Source organism: Copadichromis virginalis, linkage group LG14, assembly GCF_057382275.1.
Source record: "Copadichromis virginalis isolate Kocher_CV1m ecotype Utaka linkage group LG14, C_Virginalis_male_GT1.1, whole genome shotgun sequence".
NCBI classification, from domain to species: domain Eukaryota; kingdom Metazoa; phylum Chordata; class Actinopteri; order Cichliformes; family Cichlidae; genus Copadichromis; species Copadichromis virginalis.
Window position 1 is genome coordinate 21,083,523 of NC_140631.1, and position 18,328 is coordinate 21,101,850.

Consider the following 18,328-nt stretch of genomic DNA (forward strand, 5'->3'; position numbering starts at 1 on the left):
ACAGACTGCACAACACTTTGTTGAAGCACCTTTGGCAGCAATCAAGTCTTTTTGAGTATGATGCTATAAGCTGGCGCATCTATTTTTGGGCAGTTTTTCCCGTTCTTTGTTGTAAAACCTCTCAAGCTCCATCAGGTGGATAGGGAGGGTGTGTCGATGCATAGCCAGTTTCAGATCTCTCCAGAGATGTTCAGTCGGGTTTCGGTGTCTGATTCCCTTCAGACATGAGACTCTGCATTCAGGCCAAAGAGTTCAATCTTTGTTTTGTCAGACCAGAGAGTTTTGTTTCTATGGTCTGAGAGTCTTTCAGGCAAACTCCAGGTGGGCTATCCTCTTACTGAGGAGGGGCTTCCATCTGAACTGTCTACCATAAAGGCTTTTATTGTTATTATTGTTATTATTATTATTGTTATTATTATTATTTATTTGTTTGTTTATTTTATTTTACTCATATTTCCATTTAGTCACTACCATGTGATAAATTAAGATGAATTATCTTATTTTATTAATAGTAGTAGTATCATAAGCTTATAATACTTAGACATATTTAATGGCTCTATATTTTTAGTGTAATCAGAATGACTTTATATCAACTTTTTCTCTTTGTGCATCTTTTTTTTTCACCTGTGACTCTCAGGAGGGTCTGGGCAGGGGGATCTGTGCCGATTGTTCTTGATGGTCCATGAGTCATGCCGCGAACACGGTGCAACACCGAGCAAGTACATGGCCTTTCTGCATGTTTACACCGCATTATACAGTCGGAAGCAAAAGCAGCTTACTACAAGACAGCAGCATCTGCAGGTAAAATTGCAAATCTACCCTGTGATACAGAATTATAAGTAGTATGAGTTTTACTACTTCCGTAAGAAGCAACTTTGGAACAACTGATGAGAATTGTTTATCCTAGACTTGAAAATCGATAGATCTACACATAAAATAGCTCTTGATTTGACTTTTAGTGACGATAAGGGTTTTAAAAGAGCCTTGCGGTGAAAACGACACACAGCAAATAAAAGACATGGATTAGAGAAGTTATTTGGTTTTTGGAACTGTATCCAGCCCTGATAGATGAGCTTGTGCCCAGCATTCATCCTGTGTAGTATTTTATTTAAAGTTTTACTGCAGTTTTACACACTGATATGAGAAAGTACAATTACAAAGCAACCGTAAATGTTGTTGGTAAACATTGCACACACAAATTCCATTGAATCTTTAAGAGGAAACAAGTTTGACATTACTTGTAAAGTAATACATGTTATGTCTACAGGCAGGCGTTTCTAAGCTGAATGAAGCTAAAACATTGGTTGATGAACTAAAGAGGCGGGCTGCAGAGCAGAGCGAACTGCTGAGGACTAAACAACAGGAGGCAGATTCTGCCCTGCAGGAAATCACAACCTCCATGCAGGTGTGTATGTCTGTGCTGCTGGTGCATTGTCCGCTAGTGACTGTGTATTGGGATGGGTGGATGTGGGTATACGTGTGTGGCTCAGGACAGTAGTCCTGCAGGGTTTCATGTCTTTTCTAACTTATATCTATTCTATGTCTATCTATCCAACTTCTCTCCTCTCTTCTCTTCTCTGGCTTTCTTTTTCATCTGCATTGCATTATACAAAAAACTTTCTGCCTTTCCCATGGCAATATCCTCCCTGCTGTGAAGACACTATTTATTTAGTTTGTGTACGTATGTGTATTTGTTTGTTTTGTGACTTTCCTTTCATTCTCATCTCCTGATACCCCCATTTCCATTTCCTCCTGCTGGGTCTGTCTCGAGGATGGATGGTTGGATAGATGTGTGGAGGGGGAAAAGGAGATGAACCTTGTTCATTAGTTATGATATCCTTCTATCTTTCACTCTGTGGGGATTGGGTTTGTTGAGTTAGAGGGCGGGAGGAAGAAAGGAGATGAGAAACAAAAATAAGAAAGAAAAAGAAATAACTGTCAGAGGAGTCAGTTTTGCAGAGTGATAATTAAGAACTAGACTCATCCCTTTGGTCTGTAGTAGCTATGTCGCCTGTGGGGATGGAGACAGCAGGGAGAGAAGTGAGGAACACTGGAACAACGATGGGAAGAGTGTAAACAAAATAGATGGAAGACTGACTGAGGCTTGGCAAAGATGGAAATATTAAGAGAGCCGTTAAGGAAGAATGAAAATAAGGTTTGGAGCAGAAAAGGGGAATATATGTGGCATATAGCAAGACCTGGAGCCTTGACTATGGAAGAATTATAGGGATGGGAAAAAAAGCCAATGTTGGGATTAGCTTTAGATGAAAATGTGATGTGATAAAACTTTCAGGTTTGAAGAGGTCAGAGAGAGGACCTGTTGGAAAATGACGCGGCCAAACATTTGTCCTCACTGCTTTTTCATCATCAGTGTCACAATATTCCTAAAAAAATCCTATAAATGTAAAATACAATACAGATGATTATATAGAAATCATATATTCAGCTGCTTACTTTCAATCCTGATTAAGCCTTTTTCCCCTAACTTCAGTACATGCTAAAAGCCTGTTTTTTAATCTAGTGTACTGAACATTTTCCTTATTTTTTGGATTTTCCAGAATGCCAGTGACCAGAAGGCAGAGATGGAAAAATTGAAAGGGAAAATGGCTCAAGAAGTGTCCAAAATTGAAGAGAGAAAAGCCAAAATCGACGACGAGCTGAAAGAAGTACAGGTAAGTGGTTTGTTGCCTGTTTTTGTGAGCATGCCCATTTCTGTAAGTTACGAGAAAACATCCCCCCTTTTCAAGGCTTGCAATCCCCATTGTGCTTATCCTTCACGTACTTGTGCATCTCTCGCTGCCTTTTCCCCTGCTGCCCTCTAGCCTTTGGTAGATGAAGCAAAGCGTGCAGTTGGAAACATCAAGCCTGAAGCGCTGTCTGAGATCCGCTCCCTCCGCATGCCTCCCGATGTCATCAGAGACATCCTGGAGGGGGTACTGAGGCTGATGGGCATCTTTGACACCTCCTGGGTCAGCATGAAGAGGTGAGAGAAAAGAGATAGGAAGAACGTGTAAAGGGATGGATAGGAAGATGAAGAGTTACCCTGTTGGGAGTAATTAAATTGATGAGGATCTTCGACACCTCTCGGGTTAGCAAAAAGAGGCATTAGGAGGTGATGAGGTGTTAGAGAATGGGTGGGAAACGAGGAAGAAAAGGGAAGGATAAACAAAGCCTTTCTGCACTGCTAATGAGCGAGTGTAGGTTGTGTGCGTATATTTGGGCGGGGTGGTGCTGGGGGTGGGGGGGCAACTGTTCATGCTTAATTAAGGAAAAAAAGGCTCATATTTTAGGCTTGAATTAACATTAAACTATCTGCTTTATGGGTTAATTTGATCTCTTTCTGATGATTTCATCTGTGTTTGGCTTTAATGTTGAACTCACACATGAAAACTCCTCTCTTCTCTAGCTTTCTAGCTAAACGTGGTGTGAGGGAGGACATAGCTACATTTGAAGCCAGGAACATCACTCCTGAGATTCGCCAGAGTGTGGAAGAGCTACTCAACAGGAACAGGGCTTCTTTCGACCCTAAGGTCTGCCTACCATAGTAGCAGAATCAGAATTAGATGTACTGTTGGAGGTTGTTATTACAGCTTGATTGTTTTTTTGTTGTTGTTGTTGTTGGTTTGTTAGTGTGTTTGTCTTCTAAAGAAGTTATTATGGCTGTTTCACTGATTTGTAATGCTACTGTTGTTTCATTCAGAATGCAAAGCGTGCAAGTGCAGCAGCTGCTCCTCTGGCTGCCTGGGTCAAAGCCAATGTCCAATACTCCCGCGTCCTAGAGAGGATAGAGCCACTGGAAAGAGAACAGGCTGGACTTTTGGAGTAGGAAAACACACAAACACAACTCTATAAAAGACCGAAAATGCTTTCAACCTGTAAAACGCTGTATGTTTAAACAAAACAAAAAACAAGAAAGTTGAAGTTCTTGATTAAAAATTTTTTAAAGTTGCTAAGTTTTGTGAAGTAATTTTGATCTAGATTGTATTATTTTAAACAAACTTGTGATCACTGACTTCATCTAATTCTACTCAACTCTAACTCACGCTCAGTTTCTCGATGCTACACATGCAATAAATGATACATAAAGTAAGTCAATAAATCAATGCGTGTGTTGTATGTGTCCAGAAACCTGAGGAAGACTGAGAGTAGGAAGAATAAACTAGAAGACCAGCTCAGCACTGTTGGAGCCAAAGTCAATGAGTTGAAAGAGAAGTATGCATCCTTCCTTCACCAATTAATCTTTCTATACTGTGTAGTTTGGGTTTTGCTTCTGGTTTTTGCGTGCTGTTGTCTTAAATTGAGGTTAGGGTTGTAGTTTCTTTTAATCTTGAACTGTTGATTTGTTGATGCGATGATGAGCCACCTAAAAATGAACAACAACAGCAACAAACATGGGCAGACATTTACCAGCATCAGTGTTTACGACATCAGAGCACAACAAAGGGTCGAACTTCACACTTTACATTTGTGTCACTGAGCTCCCTGCGCTCTGTCCTCTTTAGTCTTCAGTTTTCCTCCTCCTCATCCATGTTCAATCATACAATACAATCATCTTATAACTGAAAGATGTCCTACTTTCACTACACTCATTTTCTATATGACTCTACCTGCTGTAAATGTCATAGAGGAAGCCTCACCTGTTATATTTACAGTGCATCTTATCGTCTTGGGTAAATATTACAATACATCTGCTTTCGGTTGGCTTTTCTTTCTCCTTACTTTCTCTGCAGGTTTCAGTGTCACACTGCAGAGGCAGCTAAGTTGGAGGCCGATGTGTCAAAAGCTCAGGACACGATCACTGCTGCCCAGCAGCTTATATCACAACTGGACGGAGAACACACACGCTGGAATGCACAGGTAGTTTGATGTATGGCTGTGATGATATATGTATTGGTGGGGGAGGTTATACACATTTACTCAAAAAGAGGCTCATTTGCCATGTAAGAGCAACAGGAGCCGTGAGTATCTAAGAGCTCGTGGGTGTGTGTGTGTGTATGACAGGGGGGATGGATCCCGCTGTCTTGGGTCCCTTCTGGCTGTTTTTACTCCTCTCCACAGCATCTGTCTGCACCTTAATTAAAACACTCAATCTCTTCCTGACACGCTCGCTCGTACACACACCCTCAGTCCCACAGTCTCCCTCAAGGACTACACCAGAGAGCCAGTTTGCTCTCCACTCACGTATTACCATATACTTTCACGTGTACACACATACACTCACTTCAACGCTGTACAGTAGCTGTAGGTCACTATACATCAATACTTCTAAGCTGTTTTAGTGTTTCTCAGGAAGGGAAAACCAATGAGTCAGGTGTACACAGCTACAGTGTAAGTGAAACAGATGCAAGTTTTTAAGTAGGATGTATTAATGCAGTAGACTAGAGATCTCAAGGTCATGAAAACTTGCAACCTCAGATGTGGATATAAGTGGGGAAAAGGGTTAGCAATTAAGCCTGATGTTTAAGTATTTTACAGAGATGTGCGGGTGCGCCCGTGTTCCCCTGACATGCTATTAAAATACCTCAAAGGAATCCTGATGAACCTGGAAGTCTTTACAGCTGTGTCAGTAAAATCGGTGCAGAACAGCAAGTGTGTTCCAGGTCCTGCACTTGTGGGTTAGCATTTTTTCGTCTAGTTAAATACTTTATGTGGTCATTTGGTATTTATAACTGTGTTTAGTATTAAAGAGTCATTAGGAAGAAAACCAAACAAAAACCAAACATGTTTTGCACTGGGCCATATTAGCAACATATGAGCAATGTACCAACTTCAGTTCTCTCCTTGCTCCACCTTCTTTTCTCACATCCACGCCTTTTCTCCCGATACTGCCCGTCACTCTAATGTGATTAGTTTTTATACTTTGTTCACCTACCTGTATTTTGTCCTAGATGTCCGAGATAAAGAATGAGTTGGATACGCTCCCTGTTAGAGCCTTGCTTGCGGCAGCCTTCATCACCTACCTGTCTGCAGCTTCGGAAGACCGTAGACGACAGTGTCTGGACTCGTGGATGGCTCACTCTGGACTACAGAGTAAATATATCACTAGTTCTTTTACCACACTAGCAACAGCATATGGCAAGTCCTGTCCCAAGCAGCCTACTCAGACACCGCTGCCCACACACAACATAACGGACTCTACTGTTACAACATGGAACATACAGACGTTACAGCTCCAGGGTCTTCTCGAAGAGCTTGTTTGCCATTTAACTAAATAAATGGTAATTTTAATTTTAATTTATAATGATGTTATGTTTTAATCCCAGGCTCAGAAAGCATCACAGTACTTGATAATCCTGTTTTGTGACTTTGTGTTTTTTAATGATATGATACTACATCAATAATCAATACCCCAGTAACTGATCTCCTCTTACGTTAATATAAATGCATTGAAATTGTACATGAAAAGCACTAATTATTATCTCAGTGATATTTAAACTGAGGTATGGTGACAATAAATACAAATAAAGACACAAGCCTTTTTGTTGCTTGTTTCAGAGTTTGACTTGCGATCATTCCTGTGCTCGGAGAGTGAACAGTTGATCTGGAAGAGTCAAGGGCTGCCATCAGATGATCTCTCAATGGAGAATGCACTGGTTATACTGCAGGTTAGACTAATATTTCAAATCTGCATCTACAACGTGACACAGGGATTTACTAAATATAAACACTAATTTCAGTCTCTTTTTGCCTACTTTATATAAGGATGTTATTAATACTATTTATGCATTGGCTTGCTTATTTCACATCACTGTATAAAATATTTAAAAAGACATTAAAGTACAATACAAACCCAGCATTAACATGATAAAACAAGTCTAGCTGTACCGAAAGTTGTGTCCTTGTTGCCATACGTCTGTGCTCCATTTGGTTGTATCGTGTTTGTGTGTTGTTTTTATCATCGCCACCACCAGATCAATGCACTCAAGTTGAAGGTAAGAAGTCCATCATTCATCCTCGTAGCTGTTTCCTACATAGCTAGTTTATTTATTTAGTGTTTCTTTGTCTCTCTGTTTCTCTTTTGCTTTTGTGTTTGCCTTGAAACTAGTGAGAAAGAGATGTGCTGTCACTTTATTAGGTACACCTAGAGAGTACCAGGTTGGACACCTTTTGCCTTCAGAACTGTCTTAATTCTTCGTGGCATAGATCTCGCACATCCCAGACGTGCACTATTGGACTGGGATGGTGACTGTGGAGTCCATTTCAGTCATGTGAACTCATTGTTATGTTCAAGAAACATAACAATGAGACAGTTTGAGATTATTTGACTTTTCTGACATGGCACATTGAGTTCATGCCATGTGGTTAGAAATTTGCATTAAGGAGCAGATGGACAGGTGTACCCAATAAAGTGTCTAGGGAGTATATGTACGCATACACTCTCGCAAAAATGACATAGATCATATAAAATTTTGGGGGTTCTTGGAGACATCAAATGGTCCGCTCTCTCGCTGAATGTGCCATAACTACTTGTGGGCAAATTGTCAGTGGTTCCATGTACAAGACTTGTAGATGATTTGCCTCAGAACTGATTTGTCAGGCTCATGAGCATTCACAACCATTTTTTTCCTAAAGGCATTAGAGATCTTTTTATATTGCTGCACACTTCAGCTGGTACAAGAACAGTGGACCCTATCCGGATAGAGATTTCAAAAACACTGGTTTCAGCTTTCACTGTATAAACAAACTGTGATCATTGGTGTGTATGTGAAAGGGAGTAAGAAAGACGGCGAGAGAAAGACTCCTGTGCCTGATATAGGAAGGTGGTAAGTATGATAGCACTGTGACGGGGCTAAACCATATGCATACACACATGCAGTGCACATCATTTTCTAGGTGAGTTGTGTGCTTTATAAGTAAAACTATCCTAAAACAACGTCAGCTGAAATGTCCTGCTTTCTCCTCATTTCTGACTCAGAGTGTTGCGTGTCCATTCCTGATCGACCCATCATCCCGAGCTACAGAGTGGCTATGTACACATCTCAAACAGCACAGATTAGAGGTTATCAACCAGCAGGTGACAACACACAATCAGTAACATGTGTCGTGGAATGGAGGGTCATTAATCTGTTAGATTTTGCAAAATCCTGTGCACACACTGGTGATGTGCTTTGTTTAATTCAGTTAACCCTCATTCTAACCCGTTCTTTCTTCTTTTTCTAAGTTTTCCGTTAGACATTCTTGACTGATCAGTTTCTTCTTGTCTAATGAATCCAAGTTTCTCTTCTTTACTAGAATATCTTAATCATTTAGAAGCAAGCCTTAACCATACTTTGATCGGTCCAGGTAATGATTTTAGCAAAAAGTTATGATGATTACATTAAGTAACACTGGTGTCCATTACTTATCACTTAACTGTTACATATTAATTACTGCATTAGTGTCATCAGGTACACTGAAAACACTCATTTAATTATTTATTTTTTGTATATGTATTTAAATTGGTTGGTTTTTGCTTAATAACTTGTTAAAACTCTCTAGACGCTCTAGATGTAAATGCTTTGTTTAGAAAGAAAATATAAGATTTATTCATCTTCCAACTGTAATTTTTTTTCTTTTTTTTCTTTTTTAATCGTAATCGTACTACAACTATAATTACTCTTCCATCCACCAGATACACGAGAGAACTGTGTTACCATCCACCTCTAGAATTTAATGTAATCTCTTAGTACTGGGTGTCTGTGTGGCTTCTCTCTATAGGATAATAACTTCATGACATCCCTAGAGCTGGCAGTCAGATTTGGAAAAACCCTTATCATCCAAGAGATGGATGGAGTTGAACCTGTGCTCTATCCGCTGCTGAGGAGAGACCTAATAGCACAGGGTACTCACACATTCTCACAAGCACAAACACCAATTTCATACAAAGTTGGGCTGAAGAACTCTTTTGGGCATAATTCAGAGGCTTAAGCAACCTCAGGTTGCTGACTACTCACCTCTATCCAGGGGCTACTTTTCTGCAGCGTAGTGAAATCCCATTCTGAGGGATATTGCCTCAAAGTTTAATTAACCAATCCTGACTAGTGCATTGGGCCATCACAGTACTTCTTCTCACTCTCAAAAGCCTTACTCTGTAAAATATTAAGTAAATCAAATGGTTAAACATTGACTATTCATGTTTTATTTTATATTCAGACAAGACCTTTCCACAATACAGTCACAGTAAAGGGAAAGTTAAAAGAACTCAGCCAAAATGCAGAAGCACCCCTCATTTCTCTATAATTTACTTCAAAGTTGCCAGACTTCTAATATGTTTTAATTGGTCTTCAGTGTTTTAGTTTTGGACATGTTTTTTTTCCACTCATTTTCAGGCCTTCTATCTTACCATTGTTTTTTGTTTGTTCGGTTGCTTAACACTGTCCTGTGAATTGTTTACAGATGACTTGATACAGAACCAATTAGAAGCCTGATGCAAAAACACATCATTTGTTTACATTTCTTTATAAAATGTCTATGTCTGCCTTTATGAAATTAATCTATGAAAAATGGAAAAGATAAAATAGTTTTACAGGCATAAAAAATAATATTTTTCTGCTAAAAAAGGTGATTATTGAAGAGCTATTTGCTGAAAACATGGCATATATCAATATGGTGTAGACTTTGTCCTTAAACAATTTGAGGAAACTACAAAGCTGGTCACAAAAGATGAAGTGGCAGGCTTTAAAAAAACAGCCTACAGCAGATGAGCAGTATCATAAAGTCATGTCATCAAGAAATAGAAAAAAGTATCCGGCAAAGACCTGACACAGGACCTCAGAGATGCATCTGGCCCTTCAGTCAATTCATCTACTGTTCACTGAAGCATCAGCAGAAATGGTCCCATTGGAACGGTGGCAATTAAGAAGCCATTCTCAAGGAAGGCAAAAGGGGAGAAAAGGCTGAGCTATGCTGAATTACTCAAGAGCTGGACAGAAATCAGTGGTAACAGCTCTATAAAACACGGTGGAGGCTCTGTCATGGTTTGGGGCTGAATTTCAGCCAGTGGTGTTGTGGATCTTATCAAAGCGGATGGATTTACAAACATAGAAAAGTACCGTCAGATCTTGATCCCCCTCAATTCCTGTGGAAGCAGTTGTAGTTTGTTTAAATTTGTATGTTGCCAGCTGTAAAACCTGCTAAGGATCAGATTGTTTTTACTATGTCCCGATACATAAAACCTTAGAATTTAAATAGTGTGTACTTAATTTTTTACCAAACTGTAGATAATGATTGAAAGCCAATAGATTCAAATTAGTGTCTCAAGCCTTACATTTTGATAGTGAGTCTTGATGTCAGTGATATTAATAACTTATTAATAACTTGCTCCTGACTTACTTTTTTTTTCAACAAACGCCTGTGAAACTTTGTACCATGTCCATTATTTTGAGTGTTAGTTATATTTGAAAGAATTAATGAGCATACTGTGGGCGAGCATTACAAATGAAAAAGAAAAGTGTGAACGAAGGAGACGGTGGATAAATAACAATAAGTGAAAAAAGAAAACAGGTTTGCTGCATTATCACACTGTGGTACATAAGAAGTAATTGCTTTCCGTGTGTCACTTCTCATTATTTGTACAATCACAGAAATGGACCTTTCAGGTAAAGTGTGGTAGTTTCTCAGTAGGAGCTCACTTATTGATTTTCCTTGAATTACCTAGTCTTTGTTCCTTGCCTTTTTGGAAAGGCAAGAGAAACAGCAAAGAGAAAGAGCACATTAGACTTTTCAGTTTTGAGGGTTTTTTCTGTATGCATGAGAATAAGATGCTGTAGAACCCTGGTGTTGTCTCATTTAGTGTCCATAGGTTTATGCAAATCTCACACATGAGAAACATGCATTCACTAGACATAAATATCTCTTATTTTACACAAGGACTAGCCTGTATGTACATAATATGATATTAAAATCCATCCATCCACCCATTTTCTTCAGTTTAAGCCTAATGAATTCTATGTAGTAAAAATATCACCAATTAATAGTCTCAAAATCTCAAAATGGTAGTTATTTTATCCACTTAATTTTCTCAAATACTTTGCAGCTGTTGGATATTAAAATTGTCCATAGAAAAAAAACATGCAGTGCAGTCCTTTGGTCATTCCATTTTATGGATGAATACTCTTTGAAATTGTCTTACAAAATTGGACAAAAAAAAGCCCCCAAATACAGCGTGTATTCATAGACGACTGGTTTTTGAAGCGTCTTCTATAGCCAGTAATACTTTAGTTTCTCCTTTTAGTTAGTTGCATTCCAATCACATATATAAAAAACAGAGGTTGAAAACATACCTGTAAAAATGATGTGTGATTCATAAGGCTCTGAATCATCCAGGGAGAGGCGGTTCGCTATTTGAAGCAGAATTGGAAAGAGCGGGGGCAGAGACAGTATGTGAAAGGGCAAGTTATCCACTTAAAAGTAGTGTTGAACAAGAAAGATTAAAGTGCTGAGACAAAAAATTTGACAGTTCTGCACTGCGGACATCTAGACGACAGAAGGGGAAGAAAGTAGAGGGAGAAAAGTAAAAGGACGGAAGGTAGGATAAAGTTAAAAGTTGATGTGAAACAAGGTACCTTGTTAAGAGACACATTTGCACATGTGCAGGTCCTAGATATGTGGTCCAGATAGGAGACAAGGTTATTGATTACAATGAGGACTTCCGTCTCTTCCTGGCAACACGGAATCCCAGTCCCTTCATCCCTCCTGATGCCGTCTCAGTGGTTACTGAGGTCAACTTCACAACAACTAGGGCAGGCTTGCGGGGACAGGTAACCCATTCAACCAGCACACAAATACAAATGCATATAAAATGTACAATGCCAGTAATTTAAAATGTACCTATTGAGCATAATCATGTCCAATAATAACTTTAAAGTTAATAACACAAATACATGGGATATATACTTGATGTGGCCATACAGTGTGCCCACTGGCTCTTTATTTGTGTGTCTGTATGTTAGTTGCTAGCCTTGACCATCCAGCAAGAAAAGCCAGAGCTGGAGACTGAGAAAACAAGGCTACTACAACAAGAGGAAGACAAGAAGATACAGCTGGCTCAGCTGGAAGAATCATTATTGGAGGTACTCATGCTAACATATACTGTGAGGGAAATATAGACAAGGATTCTACAGGGTGGGCCATTTATATGGATACACCGTAATAACATGGGAATGGTTGGTGATATTAAAGTCCTGTTTGCGGCATATTAGTATATGTGAGGGGGCAAACTCCTCAAGATGGGTGGTGACCATGGTGGCCATTTAGAAGTCGGCCATCTTGGATACAACTTTTGTTTTTTCAATAGGAAGAGGGCCATGTGACACATCAAACTTATTGGTAATGTTGTGGTGGACCACTAGAGGGCTCCACTCACACCCAGTGTTGAGGAAGTGTGTTGCTGTGTTTTGTGGCACGATGTGTTCAGTTGATGTTGGAGAGGAATAAAGAAGGAGTGAGAACTGAGAGCTCTGTGTTGTCCATACTTACCTCCACATTGGTGACCCCTGACTCGAGCATGCTACGGGCCGAAGATAACACAGACTCCGCTTTGGATGCATCAGCGGCCGCCGGTCCTCCGCCTCCGGTTGCAGCTGTGGCGCTGAAACTGCCACTAGCTCTGTACCTATTTTAGGTGCTGATTTTCTGTGTGCTCATGGACTGCTTGTCGATGTTGCTAACAGACGTTTAATTGATGCTCTCTCGTTTTCTTCGCTACCCTGTTTTACTCGGGCCGCCGAGCCCCTGATTTGGGCTAATGTAGTGACCTCCGGGGATGCTTTTCAGCGTTTGCTTTTAGAGTTTCCATAGCTGTCTGTCCCTAATTTCTCTAGCACAGTAACGAAACACGGGGTGGAGCATTATATTCCCACGGTCCCACGGTGTTCGCATGTGCGCGCCGCCTCGACCCTGCGACACTGTCCATCACTCGGGAAGAGTTTGTAGCCATGGAGCGCCTTGGCATTGTACAGCGTTCAAACAGTGTATTGGCCTCTCCGCTTCACATGGTGAACCCAAATCGGATGGTCGGTGGCGGCCATGCGGAGATTTCCGCCGTTTAAATAATGCCACGGAGAATGACCGTTACCCCATTCCCCACATTCAGGATTTTTCGGCCAATCTCGCCGGAACCTCGATTTTTTTCTAAAATTGACTTGGTGCGGGGGTATCACCAGGTTCCCGTGCGCGCCGAAGACGTTCCTAAAACCGCTGTCATTATCCCCTTCGGCTTGTTCGAGTTTTTGCGCATGCCGTTTGGCCTGAAAGGTGCCGCCCACTTTCAGCGGCTGATGGACTCCGTTTTGCGCGGGCTGCCGTTCGTTTTTATTTACCTGGATGATATTGGTGGCCAGCTGCTCAGCGAGCCAGCACGAGTCCCATCTGCGCCAGGTTTTCCAGCGTTTGGCAGCGCACGGCCTGATCATCAACCCTTCCAAGTGCCAGTTTGGGTTGCCTGTTCTGGATTTCCTCGGGCACCGCATTTCCGTTGAAGGTGTGGTTCCATTGCCCGACAGAGTCCGGGCCATTTCGGCTTTTCCGCGTCCCACATCGGTTAAAGCGTTGCAGGAGTTCTTGGAGATGATAAATTTTTACAACCGCTTTCTTCCCAGAGCTGCCCACCTGCTCTATGCTGCCTTAAAAGGTAAAACAGACAAAGATCCCGTTGACTGGCTGCCGAACGCGTCCAGGTGTTTTCCGCAGCCAAGTCTGCGCTGGCTGACGCCGCCCTTCTGGCCCACGCCGCCCTGCTGGCCCACCCATTTCCGTCGGCGGAGATCGCGTTGACCACCGACGCGTCTGACGTGGCAGTGGGTGCCGTGTTGGAACAGCGGGTTTCAGGTCTCTGGCAACCGCTCGCCTTTTTCAGTCGTACGCTCCGGGATGCCGAACACAAGTACAGTGTTTTCGACAGGAAGTTGCTGGCCCTGCACCTCGCGACACGACATTTTCGTTTTTTCCTCAAGGGTCGCAACTTTACTGCATACGTCTACCACAAACCTTTGACGTTTGCCATGTCCAAGGTCTTTGACCCATGGAGCGCACGCCAGCAGCGGCAGTTGGCGGCCATTTCAGAGTTTACCACAGACATTCAGCATGTGGCTGGTAAGTCCAATCACGTCGCTGACTGTCTCTCACGCGTGTTGGTTTCTCCGGTGTATGTCGGCGTGGACTACGCTGCCATGAGCAACATGCTGACCCGGACGTCCTTGCCCTTCAGTCAACAAAAACTGGCCACGTGCTGGAGGACACCCCTGTGTGGGACGGCGCTCCGCACCTGCTTTGCGACGTTTCCTTTTTTTTTTTTTTTTGTTTTTTTGTCTGTCCCATTTGGTTCTTTAGCCATCAGAATTGTTGTCTGAAGACCAACAAGGATACCCAATGGATTTATTTTGCCAAATGGATCATCGTGGCATTGCCATATTGGTCCATTTGATGGACCTTTGTTTTTATTATTTATTTTATTTTATTTTCAGTTGTTACAGATGGGACAGACATGAGTGAGGGATAGGAAAGGGAGAAAGAAAGAGGAAGGAAAAGAAAAACAGAAGGGGAGAGGGACAGTGAGAAAGGGGGGAGAAAAAAAATCTCCTGGATCACCTGTTGAGAGAAAAAGAATAGAAAACAAGCAAAAAAAACCCAAAGCAACATACTAAACACAACACCATCGCATTAATCTAGCTAAGTGTAAACAGCAGTAAATACTAAATATTCAATGTTGCTGTGCAGCACGCAGGACAGACAGTGCACAATGTGCTTTGAAGTAGCAGCCAAGAAAGGTGTAATTTAAGTCTACAAACAGTGAACACCCGTGTGCACACCTGTGTGGATCAGCGTGCTTGTATTCAAATGGTTTCCACATGTAATGGTCTGCAAAAGGATGTAGAGAGCCATAGCCCCGTCCCCCAGGGCATGAAGCAGGCATGGAGGAGATCCAGGCCCCAGACATCCAGAGGCCCAAAAAACCCCCCCAAAAAAAAAAACATCCAGAGGCCCCAGAGTGCGAGAGCCCAAGGAGGACCACTGGAGGGGCATCCGTGCCACCCTCATGGGAAGGGCTGAGGATCCCCAGACGAGGCGTCACCCAGTAGCCACCGAGCAGAAGCTAGAGGGGGCTGCATCGGTGTGTCCACCGGCTCTGCCAGCAGCCAGCTGTGCCAGAGTGAACCGAGCCGCAGGCCCAGAGGCTGGAGGCCCGAGGGCCCCCCGCACCCCGGAGGAGGCCTGACCGAGCAACAGCCGCCAGGCCCCGCCAGGTAGCCACCGGGAGTGAGCTGGTACATACCTGAGCGCCCAGCCCCGGACACCAAGAACCACCAATGCACCGACCCCTGAGGGCATCAGTCACCGGCAGGGAGTGTGGTGAGGGGAGATAGGCCTTGAAGGGCCTGGGAGTTCCCAGAGAGGTGGAGTCTAAGACCCAACCTCACATATAGACACAGACAAACAGGCACACACAGACACAAACATGCATTCCCACCCTCATGCACACATATACAAACACTCAGCACTCACCCAACGTAAGGATTGACATAAATGGACATGTACACACAATCACACTCCCCAAACATACTCTATACCCTGGGTCCAGGTACCCTCGCCCCCAGAGGGGGAAACAGAACCCAGACCCAAGAGATGTTACCCTTCCCCCCGGGGTGGAGGCAAGCAGACCGTCCCAGGCTCCGCAGCAGCAGGGAGGCCAATCGGACAGCCAACATCTCCTCCCAGCCCCCCCGCCCCGATGGCTAGCAGAGAACGGGGGTGTGTGAAGCTTTGCGACATTTCCAACGGCCACCCCCGACCAGTGGTTCCCCTTTCATGGCGTCGTCGTGTTTTTGACTCGGTGCATGCCCTCTCTCATCCTGGTGTCCGGGCCTCGGTCAAGCTGGTCAGCGCCAGGTTTGTTTGGCCGGACCTTCGCAAAACGGTGAAAGAATGGGCGGCGGCTTGTATCCCATGCCAACGCTCGAAAATCCACCGGCACACGCAGGCACCCCTCGAACCTTTCCGTGTCCCCGATAGGCATTTCGATCACGTTCATGTGGACCTGGTTGGTCCCTTGCCGCAGTCCCAGGGTTTCACGCACCTTTTGACTGTGGTGGACCGCACGACCAGGTGGCCGGAGGCGGTACCCCTGGCGTCCACGACAGCGGTGACGGTGGCCAGAGCATTTTTGCCCCCGTGTTTCGATACCTCTGTGTTGCCTTCAGATGACCCCAAAGATAAAAGTCTAAGGGGGTCAGATCAGGAGACCTTGGGGGTCATTCAACTGGCCCACGACGACCAATCGACTTTCCAGGAAACTGTTCATCTAGGAATGCTCGGACCTGGCACCCATAATGTGGTGGTGCACCATCTTGCTGGAAAAACTCAGGGAACGTACCAGCTTCAGTGCACAAAGAGGGAAACACATCATCATGTAGAAATTTCAAATATCCAGTGGCCTTGAGGTTTCCATTGATGAAGAATAGACCCACTGTCGTTGTACCCCATGTACCACACCAAACCATCACTTTTGTTGTTCCAACAGTCTTGGAGGGATCCATCCAATGTGGGTTAGTGTCAGACCAATAGCGGTGGTTTTGTTTGTTAACTTCACCATTCACATTCAAGTTTGCCTCATCACTGAACAAAATCTTCTGCGTGAACTGAGGTTCCTGTTCCAATTTTTGTTTTGCCCATTTTGCAAATTCTGTGCGTCGATCTGGGTCATCCTCGTTGAGATGCTGCAGTAGCTGGAGTTTGTAAGGGTGCCATTTCTGAGTAGCTAATATCTGCCGAAGGTTCGACTAATTTCACTCTCCAGTGACATGCGACGAGTGCCACGCTGTGGGCTCTTGCTTTGATCCCCTCCTCATGTGTTAACCCCTTCGACATGTCAATCGCTGTGAACAAAGAAAAACTTGTCAATAACTCATGAAAGAATAAAGTTACGTTGAAACCAAGCACACCATTGTTTTTCTTGTGACATTACCAATAAGTTTGATGTGTCACATGGCCCTCTTCCTATTGAAAAAACAAAAGTTGTATCCAAGATGGCCGACTTATAAATGGCCACCATGGTCACCACCCATCTTGAGGATTTTTCCCCCTCACATGAACTAATGTGCCACAAACAGGACTTTAATATCACCAACCATTCCCATGTTATTACGGTGTATCCATATAAATGGTCCACCCTGTACATAATGGAGTACAAAGCTATAGGTTGTTGAGTTCATAGTATTTGGATGTTGGCAAAAACATCCTCCTAGCTGTTCTGATATTTATAATTTATTTTAGTTTGGCCATTGAATATTTCCTAAAAAAAGAAGTAATATTTGAAAAAAAAATCACCCGAATAGAAGATAAAAGTCTACATTCAAATCATGTGTTGATTGCTTCGCACCAAATCTGCTTTGGTGGTGTGCAGAAGCAAATTCAGAATTATGTCAGAGCCCAAATACCTGCGGACCTGAATGTGGAGATGATGATTTCATGTTGGTGAAACCTCATTTTCTTCCAGTGTGAATGCTCAGTTTTCTCTGCACTGCAGATCTTGTTTTTGCTCCCACCCACTGATGAGGACTAAGCCTGAGGAGGGTATGGTAGACAAAATAGAACGGTGTGTACAGACTGAGCAGGAGGAGTTGCTGCTGTCGCGATCAGTTTCCCTCCCCTGAACGCTGACGCATATGTCTGATGGAGCACTTCATCATAACCAGAAGCTGTTATTGCTGAGTACTGAAGTTTAGTTCAATGAATCTGTGAAAATTGACTGACCAAATGGAAAACTTTGGATACAATGTATCCACTGGAGGGGCTGCTTTCTGATGATTTAGCCTCTGTAACTAGTGATATCTTAATCATCAGTAACTGGGCCAGTTATTCTGTATTCTCGTCATTGCAGACAAATATGAACACAACAATTACTGACAACACAGCGTGTTCATTTTGTTCTCAACACAGATAATTTAAATAGCTACAGCCAAAGCCCATTCAAACCTTCTTCTGTCCAACTACTTGAACTGCATAAAGACTAAAAACAGAAAACAAACCTTCTATCATCATCATCATCATCATCATCATCATCATCATCCCATCATAGTTTAAAAAACTGAAAATATCCATTGAGGAGAATGGGCAGTCTGCTTTGAGTTGACATAAAAGCAACAGTAACTCAAATAACTACTAGGCTGAATGCTCATCGCTCTTCTTCAACATTGCTAATTTGACAGCATTATACCTGCTGCTTGTGTTAGATTTGTGCCTCACTGCTACACCATTTATTGAAATTGGCACAGGTACTCTATCCTGCAGGCATGTTTGGTCCCTCTAAGCCAGGAGGATGGCCATGACAGATGTCCACTGTGTCTTGGCATTG

General features: G+C 42.8%; 1 protein-coding gene across 5 annotated transcripts in view; it reads left to right on the forward strand.

Annotated features, from left to right (window-relative positions):
- Nucleotides 1-18,328, forward strand: part of dync2h1 (dynein cytoplasmic 2 heavy chain 1) — a 121,207-nt gene that overhangs the window by 47,040 nt on the left and 55,839 nt on the right. For 4 of the 5 annotated variants that reach the window (XM_085429878.1, XM_085429877.1, XM_085429880.1 and 1 more), the window contains exons 59-73: nt 638-801; nt 1,268-1,405; nt 2,559-2,672; nt 2,823-2,983; nt 3,407-3,530; nt 3,701-3,822; nt 4,126-4,212; nt 4,731-4,857; nt 5,889-6,030; nt 6,496-6,605; nt 6,912-6,932; nt 7,916-8,014; nt 8,698-8,821; nt 11,575-11,738; nt 11,931-12,050. In XM_085429878.1, coding sequence (XP_085286004.1) covers nt 638-801; nt 1,268-1,405; nt 2,559-2,672; nt 2,823-2,983; nt 3,407-3,530; nt 3,701-3,822; nt 4,126-4,212; nt 4,731-4,857; nt 5,889-6,030; nt 6,496-6,605; nt 6,912-6,932; nt 7,916-8,014; nt 8,698-8,821; nt 11,575-11,738; nt 11,931-12,050 — 1,817 coding nt within the window. The remainder of the gene's footprint in view (nt 1-637; nt 802-1,267; nt 1,406-2,558; nt 2,673-2,822; nt 2,984-3,406; nt 3,531-3,700; nt 3,823-4,125; nt 4,213-4,730; nt 4,858-5,888; nt 6,031-6,495; nt 6,606-6,911; nt 6,933-7,915; nt 8,015-8,697; nt 8,822-11,574; nt 11,739-11,930; nt 12,051-18,328) is intronic. The other variant, XM_085429881.1, reaches the window with a different exon arrangement.